The sequence below is a fragment of the Salmo salar genome, chromosome ssa18 (genome assembly GCF_905237065.1).
Source record: "Salmo salar chromosome ssa18, Ssal_v3.1, whole genome shotgun sequence".
Lineage (NCBI taxonomy): Eukaryota > Metazoa > Chordata > Actinopteri > Salmoniformes > Salmonidae > Salmo > Salmo salar.
Genome location: NC_059459.1, coordinates 76,211,327 through 76,230,181, shown reverse-complemented (window position 1 = coordinate 76,230,181; position 18,855 = coordinate 76,211,327). Strand labels below are relative to the sequence as shown.

Below are 18,855 nucleotides of genomic sequence, written 5' to 3'. Positions count from 1 at the left end.
AACATTTAATCTGAAGACTGGTATTTATCTAATTAACTGACTATGTTTAATTGTTACCCGATTACATTAATCATGTAACAATTAACTCATTAGGATTTGAGGCACCACGAGAGCGGTTCTTTAAAGAGTTACCATCTCCCAAATGAAACTCTAAAAGGTATTTACTGATCACATCTATAAATAGTCAACTTATTAATCATAACCCTGTATCATATCATCATTCTGAACAGTCGTAACCTGAGCCTTACTTATAATTCAGTATTACACAAATTGGTTTAATTATTTATTCACTAACTAATTAAATGGGAACACGGGATGCATAAAAATGCATGAAATGAAATGTATGCATTCATTACTGTAAGTCGCTCTGGATAAGAGCGTCTGCTAAATGACTAAAATGTTAAAAAAAAAAAATGGGATAAACACACACTCTGCACCGGTTATTGACTGGAGACGTAATACACTGAGAACAGATCCCAATAGGAAAGACAACAACATGGCTGCTTGTTAAAGAAGAGAGGGAGAGAGCGGGACAGAGACACTTAACATTACCACGTTCAGAAAATACTCTTACCTACAGTAACCTTATACTTTGCACACGAACCGCCGCCCGCTTTGACCAAGAAATCATGAATGTATTTACGTGAAATGGCTGGGTTCTCTCCGAGAACAAGGCAGCTTTTGTTTTTAAGGTTGTTGGGCTTTTTCGCAGCACGCTTTGTAAGGCTCTGATTGGTCCGAAATGGTTCCAACAAGTCTACTATTGTTGTTCTTCTTCTTCGTAGTTGTTCCGGTATCCGGTGACTTGTCGTGTAGTCCTGAACACAACTACAGAGTTGATGTTCCTTCCATTCGTCTCTTGAAGATGCTTCTTTGAAGACAGGCTAGCCAGCCTTATCGATGGTTTCCCAGTGGGGTGATGAGAGAAGCGTAATACGATCGTTTGATGACAGGATGATAACAGGATGATCCTCCGTAAATTTGCTTTCGAAGATACTTTACGTAGAACAGCCAATCAGCCGTACCAGTGATTGTCCGGAAGGTGAGTTTATTGTCTCTACCTCGTGTTGAGATTTAAAGTTCAAACCATTTAAAACGTGTAGCTACCGCTTCACGCTTTTTCTGTTTCAATGTGTTAATTTCTTAACCTCTATGGGCTAGGTGGGACGCAAGCGTCCCACCCGTGGTGCACTCCATCAACAGCAGGTGCATTTCAAGAGCGGCAAATTTGAATCCAAATAAATGTCAAAATTCAAATTTTTCAAACATACAACTATTTTACACCCTTTGAAAGATAAACATCTCCTTAATCTAACCACGTTTTACGATTTCAAAAAGGTTTTACGGCGAAAGCATACATTTAGAGTATGTTAGGACAGTACATTTACAAGAGTTGTGTGTAATGTTGTGCCAATTCAAAGACAGGCGTCACCAAAACCATAAATCAGCTAAAATGATGCACTAACCTTTTACAATCTCCAACAGATGACACTCCTAGGACATTGTGTTAGACAATGCATGCATTTTTAGTTCTATCAAGTTCATATTTATATCCAAATACAGCGTTTTACTGTGGCGTTGATGTTCAGGAAATCGTTTCCCTCCAATAACCGGCATTCAAGTCAGCACCACAAATTAAATAATTAAAATTAGAAAACATTGGTAAAATATTATATTGTCATTTAAAGAATTATAGATTTACATCTCTTGAACGCAATCAACTTGCCAGATTTAAAAATAACCTTACTGGGAAATCACACTTTGCAATAATCTGAGCACTGCGCCCAGAAAAATACGCGTTGCGATACAGACTAGCCGCCATGTTGGGAAGATCTAAAATCGAAAATACTATGTAAATAATCCATTACCTTTGATTCTCTTCATCAGATGTCACTTCCAGGTATCACAGGTCCATAACGAATGTAATTTTGTTCAAAAAAGCTCATCATTTATGTCCAAAAATCTCCGTCTTGTTAGCACATGATCTAAGCCCGCCGGACTTCACTTCATGAAAGAGGGGAAAAAATATATTTACGTTCGTTCAAACATGTCAAACGTTGTATAGCATAAATCATTAGGGCCTTTTTTAACCAGAACATTAATAATATTCAAGGTGGACGAATGCATTCTCTTTTATAACGTATTGGAACGAGGGTACCCAACATGAACTCGCGCGCCAGGTGTCTAATGGGCCATCATCGTTCCATGGCTCTTGTTCGGTCAGATCTCCCTCCAGAAGACTCAAAACACTTTGTAAAGGCTGGTGACATCTAGTGGAAGCAATAGGAAGTGCCAAAATATTCCTCAGCCCCTGTGTTTTTCAATGGCATAGGTTTAAAGGTAATACAACACATCAGGTATCCACTTCCTGTCAGAAAATGTCTCAGGGTTTTGCCTGCCAAATGAGTTCTGTTATACTCACAGACACCATTCAAACAGTTTTAGAAACTTTAGGGTGTTTTCTATCCATATATAATAAGTATATGCATATTCTAGTTACTGGGTAGGATTAGTAACCAGATTAAATCGGGTACATTTTTTTATCCAGCCGTGCAAATACTGCCCCCTAGCCCCAACAGGTTAACCTCTTGGGGCTAGGTGGGACGCTAGCGTGCCACCCGTGGTGCACTCCATCAACAGCAGGTGCATTTCAAGAGCGGCAAATTTGAATCCAAATAAATGTCAAAATTCAAATTTTTCAAAAATACAACTATTTTACACCATTTGAAAGATAAACATCTCCTTAATCTAACCACGTTTTACGATTTCAAAAAGGTTTTACGGCGAAAGCATAAATTTAGAGTATGTTAGGACAGTACATTTACAAGAGTTGTGTGTAATGTTTTGTCAAGTCAAAGACAGGGTCACCAAAACCATAAAACCAGCTAAAATGATGCACTAACCTTTTACAATCTCCATCAGATGACACTCCTAGGACATTATGTTAGACAATGCATGCATTTTTAGTTCTATCAAGTTCATATTTATATCCAAAAACAGCGTTTTACTATGGCATTGATGTTGAGGAAATCGTTTCCCTCCAATAACCAGCAGTCAAGTCAGCGTAACAAATTAAATAATTAAAATTAGAAAACATTGGTAAAATATTATATTGTCATTTAAAGAATTATAGATTTACATCTCTTGAACGCAATCAACTTGCCAGATTTAAAAATAACCTTACTGGGAAATCACACTTTGCAATAATCTGAGCACTGCGCCCAGAAAAATAAGCGTTGCGATACAGACTAGACGTCATGTTGGGGAGATCTAAAATCGAAAATACTATGTAAATAATCCATTACCTTTGATTCTCTTCATCAGATGTCACTTCCAGGTATCACAGGTCCATAACGAATGTAGTTTTGTTCAAAAAAGCTCATCATTTATGTCCAAAAATCTCCGTCTCGTTAGCACATGATGTAAGCCAGCCGGACTTCTCGTCATGAACGAGGGGGAAAAATATATTTCCGTTCGTTCAAACATGTCAAACGTTGTATAGCATAAATCATTAGGGCCTTTTTAACCAGAACATGAATAATATTCAAGGTGGACGAATGCATACTCTTTTATAACGTATTGGAACGAGGGTACCCAACATGAACTCGCGCGCCAGGTGTCTAATGGGACATCATCGTTCCATGGCTCTTGTTCGGTCAGATCTCCCTCCAGAAGACTCAAAACACTTTGTAAAGGCTGGTGACATCTAGTGGAAGCAATAGGAAGTGCCAAAATATTCCTAAACCCCTGTGTTTTTCAATGGGATAGGTTTAAAGTCAATACAACACATCAGGTATCCACTTCCTGTCAGAAAATGTCTCAGGGTTTTGCCTGCCAAATGAGTTCTGTTATACTCACAGACACCATTCAAACAGTTTTGGAAACTTTAGAGTGTTTTCTGTCCATATATAATAAGTATATGCATATTCTAGTTACTGGGTAGGATTAGTAACCAGATTAAATCGGGTACATTTTTTTTATCCAGACGTGCAAATGCTGCCCCCTAGACCCAACAGGTTAACCTCTCTAGGGTAGGGGGCAGTATTTGCACGGCCGGATAAAAAACGTACCCGATTTAATCTGGTTATTACTACTTCCCAGAAACTAGAATATGCATATAATTATTGGCTTTGGATAGAAAACACCCTAAAGTTTCTAAAACTGTTTGAATGGTGTCTGTGAGTATAACAGAACTCATATGGCAGGCAAACACCTGAGAAGATTCCTTACAGGAAGTGGCCTGTCTGACCATTTCTTGGGCTTCTACACTCTCTTTATTGAAAACTGAGGATCTCTGCTGTAACGTGACACTTCCTACGGCTCCCATAGGCTCTCAGATGGCGGCAAACCGGTGAATGATGTCTTTGCAGGCCCTGGCTGAAAAACACTAGCGCATTTGGATAATGGTCGATCAGAGAACAATGAGACTGAGGCGCGTGCACGAGGCGACACCATGTTTTTATTTTTTCGTCTTTGAACTAAAACAGGGTTTCCCGGTCGGAATATTATCGCTTTTTTACGAGAAAAATCGCATAAAAATTGATTTTAAACAGCGGTTGACATGCTTCGAAGAACGGTAATGGAATATTTAGATTTTTTTTGTCACGAAACGCGTCGGGCGCGTCACCCTTCGTCACCCTTCGGATAGTGTCTTGAACGCACGAACAAAACAGAGGATATTTGAACATAACTATGGATTATTTTGAACCAAACCAACATTTGTTATTGAAGTAGAAGTCCTGGGAGTGCATTCTGACGAAGAACAGCAAAGGTAATCAAATTTTTCTAATAGTAAATCGGAGTTTGGTGAGGGCCAAACTTGGTGGGTGTCTAAATAGCTAGCCCGTGATGGCTGGGCTATCTACTCAGAATATTGCAAAATGTGCTTTTGCCGAAAAGCTATTTTAAAATCGGACATAGCGATTGCATAAAGGAGTTCTGTATCTATATTTCTTAAAATAATTGTTATGTTTTTTGTGAACGTTTATCGTGAGTAATTTAGTAAATTCACCAGAAGTTTGCGGTGGGTATGCTAGTTCTGAACTTCACATGCTAATGTAAAAGCTGGTTTTTGATATAAATATGAACTTGATTGAACAAAACATGCATGTATTGTATAACATAATGTCCTAGGATTGTCATCTGATGAAGATCATCAAAGGTTAGTGCTGCATTTAGCTGTGGTTTGGGTTTATGTGACATTATATGCTAGCTTGAAAAATGGGTGTCTGATTATTTCTGGCTGGGTACTCTGCTGACATAATCTAATGTTTTGCTTTCGTTGTAAAGCCTTTTTGAAATCGGACAGTGTGGTTAGATTAACGAGAGTCTTGTCTTTAAAATGCTGTGAAATAGTCAAATGTTTGAGAAATTGAAGTAATAGCATTTCTAAGGTATTTGAATAACGCGCCATGGGATTCCACTGGCTGTTGAGTAGGTGGGACGATTTCGTCCCACATACCCTAGAGAGGTTAACCCATCATTTATACCTTTTGCTGGAAAGGTGTGGTTCTGGCTGGCTGACATGCTCCCTGACCTCACTCCGGGGCGGGGATTACTCACTGTCCAAAGTTATGGAAAACAATTATCTCTTATAACTTCTCAAATCACATCCCTCAATTAAGAAATCGCATCCCTCTCTTAACAAATCACATCCTTCTCTTCCATAGTGTGGATCCTCCAGCTCTGTAGTGTGTTGACTTTCCAAGTTACAGTATTTCCTTTAGAACATTTTTTAATGACATCACAAAATAACAAACAAAATTTAATTAGTGTTCTAAAGATCACCTCGGACCATTCCCCACGTTCTACGTTCTAGATATTGTTCCAGTATTCACTTTTGAATGTGTTGAGTTTCAGCGGTAAAAAGGTCTGTTGAGACAAAGAATGTTCCTTTAGTGAATTTTGAGAGCACAGACTTGTCTTCTCCCTTGATTTACAACAGGACGTGAGTTGTTAATCCCCGCTAGTTCTTTCTTCCCCCCTCTACGGGTGGGAGGGGGTCTGATTGAAGTTAGTCATTGCAAACCTAATCTGACCTATTTCGATCCTCGTGGTCAGTCATGACAGTCCCTCTCTGGTGGATTCAATCTTGGAAGGATTCAGCAAGTTGCAACCCACCACAAGAATGACCATGGGATGTCGTGGTTGTGGATCGTCCTGACAGGACGTAGTCCCTCTCTCTCTTTTTAAGGCAGCACATACCAGTACTAACCGGTACTAACTGGTAATACCCTATTTCAATGTTATCTCACGTGTTCTTAGACAAAGATAAAATCCCAAACACATCAATCTGTCCAGACATCTTCCTGTATTAGGAGGTTATATAGATTTCTGGAAGTGGTGTCATATCAACAGAGGAGAACAAGGCATCATGTACCCATATAAATATCTTGTTGGAGCTAAATGTAACTAAATTAAATGATTTGAATAGTTGCCACATATGCTTCCTGATTATACAGTATCTTCTATGACATAATCTCACCCCCACACACACCCTCTCTCGCTAACACACAAGCATGCACCTCCACCCCCACACACACCCTCCGAGCCCCAACTCAACCCTCTCTATCTCTCTCTCTCTCCATAGAAAAGTGTGAAGGAGGGGATCCTATTGAAACAGACTAGCTCGTTCCAGAGATGGAAGAGGAGGTTCTTCAAATTGAGAGGAAGGACACTTTACTATGCCAAAGACTCAAAGGTGACCCATATTTTTGAAGAAGGTTTTTACTTGCAATGGCTGTGATATGTGGTTGTTTTTACCGACCTTAATTGAATTCACTGACTAAGTTGCTCTGGATAAGTGTCTGCTCAATGACTGAAATGTAAATGCCTTTTTATGACTTCACTCTTCATTACATTGGCTTTGATGTGAACTTGTTATTACACTTTTTATTACAAAATGATAACTATTTTTTTTCAAGTCTCTGATATTTGACGAGGTGGACCTATCAGACGCCAGCGTGGCCGAGACCAGCACCAAGAACATCAACAACAGCTTTACGGTAACCATGACGACACACTACTTCCTCTACCGTAATCAAGACCACAGCTGCACTGCGAATATGATACTCTCTCCATTCTTGTATAATCTGCTAATCTATACTTTCTCTCTCTCCATTCAATTCAAGGGACTTTATTGGTATGGGAAACATTTGTTTACATTGCCAAAGCAAGTGAAATAGATAATAAACAAAAGTGAAATAATCAATTAAAAGTGAACAGTAAACATTACACTCACAAAAGTTCTAGAAGAATAAAGACATTTCAAATGTTTATATTATGTCTATATACAGTGTTGTAATGATGTGCAAATAGTTAAAGTATAAAAATAAATAAGCATAAATATGTGTTGTATTTCCAATGGTGTTTGTTCTTCACTGGTTGACCTTTTCTTGTGGCAACAGGTCACTCATCTTGCTGCTGTGATGGCACACTGTGGTATTTCACCCAATATATATGGGAGTTTATCAACATTGGATTTGTTTTAGATTTGTTTGTGGATCTGTGTAATCTGAGGGAAATATGTGTCTCTAATATGGTCATACATTTGGCAGGAGGTTAAGAAGTGCAGCTCAGTTTCCACCTCATTTTGTGGGCAGTGTGCACATAGCCTGTCTTCTCTTGAGAGCCAGGTCTGCCAACGGCGGCCTTTCTCAACAGCAAGGCTATGCTCACTGAGTCTGTACATAGTCAAAGCTTTCCTTAAGTTTGGGCCAGTCACAGTGGTCAGGTATTCTGCCACTGTTTACTCTCTGTTTAGGGCCAAATAGCATTCTAGTTTGCTCAGTTTTTTGGTGAATTATTTCCTATGTGTCAAGTAATTATCTTTTTGTTTTCTCATGATTTGGTTGGGTCTAATTGTGTTGCTGTCCTTGGGCTCTGTGGGGTATGTTTGTGTTTGTGAACAGAGCCCCAGGACCAGCTTGCTTAGGGGACTCTTCTCCAGGTTCATCTCTCTGTAGGTGATGGCTTTGTTATGGAAGGTTTGGGAATCGCTTCCCTTTTAGGTGGTTGTAGAATTTAACGGCACTTTCCTGGATTTTGATACTTAGCGGTAATCGGCCTAATTCTGCTCTGCATGCATTATTTGGTGTTCTACGTTGTACGCGGAGGATATTTTAGCAGAATTTTTCATGCAGAGTCTCAATTTGGTCTTTGTCCCATGTGAATTCTTGGTTGGTGAGCAGACCCCAGACCTCACAACCTAAAAGGGCAATGGGTTCTATAACCGATTCAAGTATTTTTAGCCAGATCCTAATTGGGATGAAGAATTTTATGCTCCATTTGAAGGCATAGAAGGCCCTTCTTGCCTTGTCTCTCAGATCGTTCACAGCTTTGTGGAAGTTACCTGTGGCGCTGATGTTTAGGCCAAGGTATGTATCGTTTTTTGTGTGCTCTAGGGCAACGGTGTCTAGATGAAATTAGTATTTTGTGGTCCTGGCAACTGGACCTTTTTTGGAACACCATTATTTTTGTCTTACTGAGATTTACTGTCAGGGCCCAGATCTGACAGAATCTGTGCAGAATATCTAGGTGCTGCTGTAGGCCCTCCTTGGTTGGGGACAGAAGCACCAGATCATCAGCAAACAGTAGACAATTGACTTCAGATTCTAGAAGGGTGAGGCCGGGTGCTGTAGACTGTTCTAGTGCCCTTTGTCTTTGTTTTGGTTTGTTTGTTTGTCAGTTAGGGTGTGCAGGGTGAATACGTGGTCTGTCGTACAGTCATTTGGTAAAAAGACAATTTGACATTTGTTCAGTACATTGTTTTCACTGAGGAAATGTACCAGTCTGCTGTTAAGATAATGCAGAGGATTTTCCCAAGGTTGCTGTTGACGCATATCCCACGATAGTTATTCACTCTCAATTCAATTCAAGGGGCTTTATGACTCTCTCTCTCTTTTTGACTCTTTTTTAAAAATTATTTTTGACTCTCTCTCTCTCCAGGTGATCACTCCGTTCAGGAAGCTGATGCTATGTGCAGAGAGCAGGAAGGAGATGGAGGATTGGATTGGTGCTCTGAAGTCTGTACAGAAATGGGAGACTTACGAGGTAAACTTTTCTCCCCTCATCCTCTATCTCTCTATCCCTCTGTCCCCTTATCCCTTCTCCCCTCCATCCTCTATCTCATCTCTCCATCCCTCCTCCCTTCCATCCCTCTATCCCTCTCTCTCATCCTTCCATCTCTCATCCATATATCTCTCCATCTCTCCATCTTCTCCATCCCTCTATCCCTCCATCCTCTCTATCTCATCTCTCCATCCCTCCTCCCTTCTATCCCTCTCTCTCATCCTTCCATCTCTCATCCATATATCTCTCCATCTCTCCATCCCCTCTATCCCTCCATCCCCTCTATCCCTCCATCCCCTCTATCCCCTCTATCCCTCCATCCCCTCCATCCCTCCATCCCCTCTATCCCTCCATCCCCTCTATCCCTCCATCCCCTCTATCCCTCCATTCCTCTCTATCCCTCCATTCCTCTCTATCCCTCCATTCCTCTCTATCCCTCCATCCCTCCATCCTCTCTATCCCTCCGTCCCTCTATCCCTCCATCTTCTCTATCCCTCCATCTTCTCTATCCCTCTATCCTCGCCATCCTCTCCATCCTTTCATTGATTCTCTCTTTTCACACGTTGGCCTCTCACCCTTCTAAAAGGGACATCTTAGGTATGATGTTTATTTAACAGTGGTGGTAACAATGTATTTTCCGGGCCTCCCGAGTGGCTCAGTGGTCTAAGGCACTGCACTGCAGTGTTAGCTGTGCCCGGCTGCGACCGGGAGACCCATGGGGCGGCGCACAATTGGCCCAGCGTCGTCTGGGTTAGTGAAGGGTTTGGCTGGCAGGGATTTCCTTGTCCCATGGTGCACTAGTAACTCCTGTGGTGGGCCGGGTGTAGTGCACGCTGACACGGTTGCCAGGTGCACTGTGTTTCCTCCGACACATTGGGGTGGCTGGCTTCCGGGTTAAGTGGGCATTGTGTCAAGAAGCAGTGCAGTTGGGTTGTGTTTCGAAGGACGCAGGGCTCTGGACATTTGCCTCTCCCGAGCGTACAGGAGTTGCAGCGATGGGACAAGACTGTAACTACCAATTGGATACCATGAAATTGGGGAGAAAAAGGTGGCAAAACAATTACATTCAAAAACAATGTATTATTGTCTGAGGACACTAAATGATCTCTGTCTCTCTCTCTCTAGACCAGTCTATTCAACATGGAACATTTCTCTGGGATGCATAACTGGTATGCCTGTTCCCACGCCAGACCCACCTTCTGTAACGTCTGCAGAGAGGCCCTGTCCGGAGTCACCTCACACGGACTGTCCTGTGAAGGTACACCTCCCCCACGCATGGGACTTTACGTTCACAGAAGCAATGGAACAAGTTAAAACTCCACTTGATGTTTCCATGTACATATATTGTGGCATCTTTACAGACATTGTGGCATCTTTACAGGGGAGAAAAACCCAATCTTTACAGACATTGTGGCATCTTTACAGACATTGTGACATCTTTACAGGGGAGAAAAACCCAATCTTTACAGACATTGTGGCATCTTTGCAGACATTGTGGCATCTTTGCAGACATTGTGGCATCTTTACAGACATTGTGGCATCTTTTTACTGTTTTATTGATCTCTAAACAGATACTATTCTCTCTCACACCAGTGTGTAAGTTCAAGGCCCATAAGCGCTGTGCGGTGCGCTCCACCAACACCTGTAAATGGACCACGCTGGCCTCCATAGGAAATGACATCATGGAGGACGAGGATGGGGTGGGTAATGTAGTTCTCTTAGTTATAACCCAAGTTCTTAAGTTGTTTTCCTCAAAAGTTGAGATTCTAATCGTTCTGTTGTGTAGATCCACCTACTTGTCTCAAATAAAACCAATCTGATATTCCTTAACCTCTCTCGGGTATGTGGGACGAAATCGTCCCACCTAGTCAACAGCCAGTGGAATCGAGTGGCGCGATATTCAAAAACCTTAAAAATGCTATAACTTCAATTTCTCAAAGATATGACTATTTTACACCATTTTAAAGACAAGACTCTCGTTAATCTAACCACATTGTACGATTTCAAAAAGGCTTTACAACGAAAGCAAAACATTAGATTATGTCAGGAGAGTACCCAGCCAGAAATAATCACACACCCATTTTTCAAGCTAGCATATAATGTCACAAAAACCAAAACCACAGCTAAATGCAGCACTAACCTTTGATGATCTTCATCAGATGACACTCCTAGGACATTATGTTATACAATACATGCATGTTTTGTTCAATCAAGTTCATATTTATATCAAAAAACAGCTTTTTCCCTTAGCAAGTGACGTTCAGAACTAGCAAACATACCGAAAACTTCCGGTGAATTTACTAAATTACTCACGATAAACGTTCACAAAAAAACATAACAATTATTTTAAGAATTATAGATACAGAACTCCTTTATGCAATCGCGGTGTCACATTTTAAAATGGCTTTTCGGCAAAAGCACATTTTGCAATATTCTGAGTAGATAGCTCGCCATCACGGGCTAGCTAATTTGACACCCACCAAGTTTGGCGTTCACTAAACTCAGAATTACTATAAGAAAAATTGGATTACCTTTGCTGTTCTTCGTCAGAATGCACTCCCAGGACTTCTACTTCAACCACAAATGTTGTTTTGGTTCAAAATAATCCATAGTTATGTTCAAATATCCTCTGTTTTGTCCGTGCGTTCAGGTCCCTATCCGAACGGTGACGCGCGGACGCATGTCGTGACAAATAAATTCAAAATATTCCATTACCGTACTTCGAATCATGTCAGACGCTGTTTAAAATCTATTTTTATGCGATTTTTCTCGTAAAATAGCGATAATATTCCGACCGGGAGACGTTGTTTTCGTTCAAAGACTGAAAGTAGAAAATGGTGTCTTCACGCGCGCACTCGTGTCATTGTTCTCAGATCGACCACTATCCAAATGCGCTACTGTTTTTCAGCCAGGGACTGCAGAGTCATCATTCCCCGTTCTGGCGCCTTCTGAGAGCCTATGGGAGCCTTAGAAAATGTCACGTAACAGCAGAGATCCTCTGTTTTCGATAAAGAGGCTATAGAAGGCCAAGAAATGGTCAGAGAGGGCACTTCCTGTATAGAATCTTCTCAGGTTTTGGCCTGCCATATGAGTTCTGTTATACTCACAGACACCATTCAAACAGTTTTAGAAACTTTAGGGTGTTTTCTATCCAAATCAAACAATTATATGCATTTTCTAGTTTCTGGGCAGGAGTAATAACCAGATTAAATCGGGTACGTTTTTTATCCGGACGTGAAAATACTGCCCCCTACCCAGGAGAGGTTAATGAAATATCTCTGTGTGTTCCCTGTAGGTACAGTACATTCTGAAAGTATTCAGACCCCTTGACTTTTTCCACATTTTGTTACGTTACAGCCTTATTCTAAAATTGAATTTTTTTTGCCCTCATCAATCTACGCACAATACCCCATAATAACAAAGCAAAAACAGTTTTTTAGAAATGTTAGCAAATTTATTACAAATATTAAAACTGAAATAATACATTTACATAAGAACCTTTACTCAGTACTTTGTTGAAGCACCTTTGGCAGCGATTACAGCCTCAAGTCTTCTTGGGTATGACGCTACAAGCTTGGCACACCTGTATTTGGGGAGTTTCTCCCATTCTTCTCTGCAGATCCTCTCAAGCTCTGTCAGGTTGGATGGGGAGTGTTGCTGCTCATCTATTTTCAGGTCTCTGCAGAGATGTTTGATCGGGTTCAAGTCCGGGCTCTGGTTGGGCCACTCAAGGACATTGAGACTTGTCATGAAGCCACTCCTGCATTGTCTTGGGTGTGTGCTTAGGGTTGCTGTCCTGTTGGAAGGTGAACCTTCGCCCCAGTCTGAGGTCCTGAGTGCTCTGGAGCAGGTTTTCATCAAGGATCTCTCTGTACTTTGCTCCGTTCATCTTTCCCTCAATCCTGACTAGTCTCCCACTACCTGCAGCTGAAAAACATCCCCACAGCATGATGTTGCCACCACCATGCTTCACCGTAGGGATGGTCCCAGGTTTCCTTCAGACGTGACGCTTGCCATTCAGGCCAAAGAGTTAAATCTTGGTTTCATCAGACCAGAGTGGGCTGTCGTGCCTTTTACTGAGGAGTGGCTTCCGTCTGGCCACTCTACCATAAAGGCCTGATTGGTGGAGTGCTGCAGTGATGGTTGTCCTTCCGAAAAGTTCTCCCACCTCCACAGAGGAACTCTGGAGCTCTGTCAGAGTGACCATCGGGTTCTTGGTCACCTCCCTGATCAAGGCCCTTCTCCCCCGATTGCTCAGTTTGGCCGGGCGGCCAATTTAAGGAAGAGTCTTGGTGCTTCTAAACTTCTTCCATTTAATAATTTTTCGGTACCCTTCCCCCAGATCAGTGCCATGACACAAGTCTCGGAGCTCTACAGACAATTCCTTCGACCTCATGGCTCAGTTTTTGTTCTGACATGCACGGTCACCTGTGGAACCTTATATAGACCGGTGTGTGCCTTTGCAAATCATGTCCAATCAATTGAATTTACCACAGGTGGACTCCAATCAAGTTGTAGAAACGTCTAAAGGATGATCAATGGAAACAGGATGCATCTGAGCTCAATTTCGAGTCTCATAGAAAAGGGTCTGAATACTTATGTAAATAAGACATTTCTAAAAACATGATTTCGATTTGTCATTATGGGGTATTGTGATGTCATTATGGGGTATTGTGACGTCATTATGGGGTATTGTGTTTAGATTGCTGAGATTTATTTTTTTAATACATTTTAGAATAAGGCTGTATTGTCAGTCAGTGCTAAATGTATGGTGTTTAATCACCCTTCATCCCTCTCTACCCCCCCTCTCCCACCGTCCAATCCCCCTCTCTCTCCTCCCCTCCAACCCCCCTCTCTCTCCTCCCTCCTCTCTCTCCTCCCCCCTTTCTCTTCCTCCCATCATCCCCCTCCCTCCCCCCTCTCTCTCCTCTCTCTGTCTCTTCCCCCCCAGGTGTCCATGCCTCACCAGTGGTTAGAAGGGAACCTGCCGGTCAGTGCTAAGTGTGTGGTGTGTGATCGTAACTGTGGCAGTGTCAGGAGACTGCAGGACTGGAGGTGTCTATGGTGCACGGCTATTGTGAGTGTACACACACACACACACACACACACACACACAATAGTGGATCATCACTTGTCAAGCAAAAAAAACCTCTCCTTCAGAATCTCTGGTCTCCATAGTGACGCTGTAGATCTTAAAAATCACTGTCTACGTCTTAAATAGCACCCTATTCCCTATATAGTGCACTATTTAGACCAGACTACTGCACCCTATATAGTGCACTACTTTAGACCAGGCTACTGCACCCTATATAGTGCACTACTTTAGACCAGGCTAGTGCACCCTATTCCCTACATAGTGCACTACTTTAGACCAGGCTACTGCACCCTATATAGTGCACTACTTTAGACCAGGCTAGTGCACCCTATTCCCTACATAGTGCACTACGTTAGACCAGGCTACTGCACCCTATATAGTGCACTACTTTAGACCAGGCTAGTGCACCCTATTCCCTACATAGTGCACTACGTTAGACCAGGCTACTGCACCCTATTCCCTATATAGTGCACTACTTTTGATCAGGGTAGTGCACGATATTCCCTAGATATTATCCCCTATAGGGTGCACTATTTGGCAGTGGTGGAAAAAGTACTAAATTGTCATACTTGAGTAAAAGTAAAGATACCTTAATAGAAAATGAATCAAGTAAAAGTGAAAGTCACCCAGTAAAATACTACTTGAGTTAAAGTCTAAAAGCATTTCTTTTTAAATATACTTAAATATCAAAAGTAAAAGTAATTGCTAAAATGTACAAGTAGAAATTATTTAAAAAATCCTTATATTAAAGGGAAAGGGAAAGAGGGATACTTAGTCAGTTGTCCAACTGAATGCATTCAACTGAAATGTGTCTTCCACATTTAACCCAACCCTCCTCAAAACACAAAAATCTCAAAATTAAAATTCAAGTGTTATACGGCATTTTAAAGATAATCTTCTCGTTTATCCAACCACATTGTCCGATTTTAAAAAGGCTTTATGGTGAAAGCAAAACATTAGATTATTTTAGGATAGCACTTTAGCAAAAAAAAAAAAAACACAGCTATTTTCCAAGCACGGATAGCCATCACAAAAACAGATATACAGCTAAAATTAAACACTAACCTTTGAATATCTTCATCAGATGATACTCCTAGGACATCATGTTAGACAATACATGCATTTTTTTGTTCGATCAAGTTCATATTTATATCCAAAAACCCCATTTTACATTGGCGCGTGACGTTCAGAAAATGTATTCTCCCCATAACTGCCGGTGAATGGGCACATCAATTTACAGAAATACTCATCATAAACGTTGACAAAATGTATAACAATTATTTAAAGAATTATAGATAATCTACTCCTTTATGCAACCGCTTTGTCAGATTTCAAAATAACTTTACGGAGAAAGCACATTGTTCAATATTCTGAGTACAGAACTTAGCCTTCAATGCTAAGCTATACAGTTAGCCTAGAACCACGGCGTCGACAAATCTCTAAAATATGTTCGAAATATTTTCTTACCTTTGCTGATCTTCGGCGGAATGCACTCGGAAGGACTCCCACTTCCACAAGAAATGTTCATTTGTTCTGCAAAGTCCATCATTTATGTCCAAATACCTCCATTTTGTTGGCGCATCCAGAACACTATTACAATGCCATGAGGCGTGGGCGCAAATCCATAGACAAAAAGTTCCATTACCGTTTGTAGAAATATGTCAAACGATGTTAACAATCAATCTTTAAGGTATTTTTTTTACGTAAAATTGCGATAATTTTCCAACCGGACAATAGGTATTCATCCCAGAAGAAAAAGAACGAACAGCAAGCTCGCGTGCGTCACGAGACACCTGTCCTCGGACAGGCCACTGATTGACTGAGCCACTATTTTCTGCCCAGTAACAGGAAAAGGATGAAACCAGTTTCTAAAGACTGTTGACAGCCAATGGAAGCCTTAGGAAGTGCAACATGACCCCTATGTCACTGTAGTTTCTCAAGAGATTCAAAAGAATTACAATTCTGATCTTCCACTTCCTGGTTCAATTTTTCTCCGGTTTTTGCCTGCCATATGAGTTCTGTTATACTCACAGACACCATTCAAACAGTTTTGGAAACTTCAGAGTGTTTTCTATCCAAATCTACTAATAATATGCATATTCTATTATCTGGGCCAGAGTAGTAACCTGTTTAAATTGGGTACGTTTTTCATCCGGCCGTGAAAATACTGCCCCCTAGCCCTAAGAGGTTTTAAGCATTCAAAATGTAACGAGTATTTTTGGGTGTCAACAGAAATGTAAGGAGTAAAAAGTACATTATTTTCTTTAGGAATGTAGTGAAGTAAAAGTAGTCAAAAATATAAATAGTAAAGTACAGATACCCCAAAAAACGACTTAAGTAGTACTTGAAAATATTTTTACTTAAGTACTTTACACCACTATATTTGGGACACGCATTGGATCCCACTGTTTTGACCATCTAAATGCCATCGCTGATTCGTGTGTGTGTGTGTGTGTGTGTGTGTGTGTGTGTGTGTACAGGTCCACAGCAGCTGTAAAGAGCAGATGGGAAAGGTGTGTCCTCTGAGTCAGTGTCGTGTCTCAATCATCCCTCCTACAGCCCTCAACAGTATCAACTCTGACGGTGAGACAAACAAACACACCTCAATCCTCTGTCATTTTCTCGAGAAGGTCACCTCTCCCTCCAGAGGTCAAAGGTACATAGGGAATAGGGTGCCATTTGGGACGCCTTCTAAGACCCCAATCTAAACCTGTATCGTTTGGTTCATCTTTCTCGCCAGGCTTCTGGAAGGCAACCTCTTCCTCCTGCACCTCTCCTCTCCTGGTCCTCTGTAACTCTAAGAGTGGAGACAACCAAGGAGTTAAGTTCCTGAGGAAGTTTAAACAGCTCCTCAACCCTGCACAGGTTTTTGACTTAATGAACGGAGGGCCTCAGTTGGGGTAAGAGTTATATATCTTGGTTGTATGTCTTTGGTGATTATCTTGGTTATTCATCATCTTTGGCTTTATACAATCTGTGATGTTGAATATCTTTGATTTCATATAATCTTTGACTATGAGAGGTGCTCCACTGATCCCTTGTCTCTCCCTCTGTAGTCTGCGTGTGTTCCAGAAGTTTGCCACGTTTCGTATCTTGGTGTGCGGAGGAGATGGCAGTGTTGGTTGGGTGCTGTCTGCACTGGACAAACTAAACCTGCACAAACGGGTAGGACTGGGAGAGAGAAATACAATGTGGAGATACATAATATGACATTTGTAATGTCTTTATTCTTTTGGAACTTCTGTGAGTGTAATGTTTACTGTTCATTTTTATTGTTTATTTCACTTTTGTTTATTATCTACTTCACTTGCTTTGGCAATGTATGTTAACATATGTTTCCCATGCCAATAAATCTTCTTGAATTGAATTGAATTGAATTGAATTGAATTGAATTGAGAGATATAATGTCTCCCTCCCTCCCTCTCCACCCCGTCCCTACTCCTCCCCCTCCCCTCCCCCTGTCCCTCTCCACCCCCTCCCCTCCCCCTGTCCCTCTCCACCCCGTCCCTCTCCCTCCCTACTCCTCCCCCTCCCCTCTCCCTGTCCCTCTCCACCCCGTCCCTCTCCCTCCCTACTCCTCCCCCTCCCCCCGTCCCTCTCCACCCCGTCCCTCTCCCTCCCTACACCTCCCCCTCCCCTGTCCCTCTCCACCCCCTCCCTCTCCCTCCCTACCCCTCCCCTCCCCCTCCCCCGCCCCTCTCCACCCCGTCCCTCTCCCTCCCTACTCCTCCCCCTCCCCTCCCCCGTCCCTCTCCACCCCGTCCCTCTCCCTCCCTACTCCTCCCCCTCCCACCGTCCCTCCCTACCCCGTCCCTCTCCCTCCCTACTCCTCCCCCGTCCCCGTCCCTCTCCACCCCGTCCCTCTCCCTCCCTACTCCTCCCCCTCCCCCGTCCCTCTCCACCCCGTCCCTCTCCCTCCCTACTCCTCCCCCTCCCTCCCCCTGTCCCTCTCCACCCCGTCCCTCTCCCTCCCTACACCTCCCCCTCCCCCTGTCCCTCTCCACCCCCTCCCTCTCCCTCCCTACTCCTCCCCCTCCCCTCCCCTGTCCCTCTCTACCCCGTCCCTCTCCCTCCCTACTCCCCCTCTCCCTCCCTACTCCGTCCCTCCCTACTCCTCCCCTCCACCCTGTCCCTCTCCCTCCCTACTCCCCCCTCTCCCTCCCTCCCTACTCCTCCCCGTCCCTCTCCCTCCCTACTCCTCCCCCTCCCCTCCACCCCGTCCCTCTCCACCCTGTCCCTCTCCCTCCCTACTCCTCCCCTTCCCCTCCCCCCGTCCCTCTCCTCTCTCCAGTGCCAGCTAGGTGTGCTCCCCCTGGGGACAGGTAATGACCTAGCCAGAGTGCTGGGCTGGGGAGCGCTGTGTGACGATGACACTCAGCTGCTACAGATCGTGGAGAAGCTGGAGAGAGCCACCACCAAGATGCTGGACAGGTAAGCCAGGGAACAGGCCTCTCCACCTCAATTGACAGATGAATGAAGGGGAAGAAAACCATGTATTTACACAGTGCAGTTCTGAAAGGTATTTTTATTTCTACAACTAGGGAATAAAAGGTATCTTGAAGATATGAATGAAGTCTGACACTTTAAAAGTGGGACAGGATACTGAGTCGGTGAAGAGGAAACTAACAGATGATTTATGTCAGGTGGACAGGATATTACTGAGCTTTCTATCCTGTATCTGTCTTCAGGAC

At 42.7% G+C, this 18,855-nt stretch overlaps 1 protein-coding gene across 7 annotated transcripts in view; it reads left to right on the top strand.

Moving 5' to 3' along the window:
* The window catches only part of LOC106578051 (diacylglycerol kinase delta), an 87,049-nt gene that overhangs the window by 39,778 nt on the left and 28,416 nt on the right, over positions 1–18,855 (top strand). For all 7 annotated transcript variants that reach the window (XM_045701579.1, XM_045701578.1, XM_045701580.1 and 4 more), the window contains 10 exons: positions 6,590–6,700; positions 6,924–7,004; positions 8,947–9,051; positions 10,195–10,327; positions 10,663–10,769; positions 14,021–14,146; positions 16,645–16,747; positions 16,905–17,064; positions 17,221–17,329; positions 18,456–18,595. In XM_045701579.1, the coding sequence (XP_045557535.1) occupies positions 6,590–6,700; positions 6,924–7,004; positions 8,947–9,051; positions 10,195–10,327; positions 10,663–10,769; positions 14,021–14,146; positions 16,645–16,747; positions 16,905–17,064; positions 17,221–17,329; positions 18,456–18,595 (1,175 nt within the window). The remainder of the gene's footprint in view (positions 1–6,589; positions 6,701–6,923; positions 7,005–8,946; positions 9,052–10,194; positions 10,328–10,662; positions 10,770–14,020; positions 14,147–16,644; positions 16,748–16,904; positions 17,065–17,220; positions 17,330–18,455; positions 18,596–18,855) is intronic.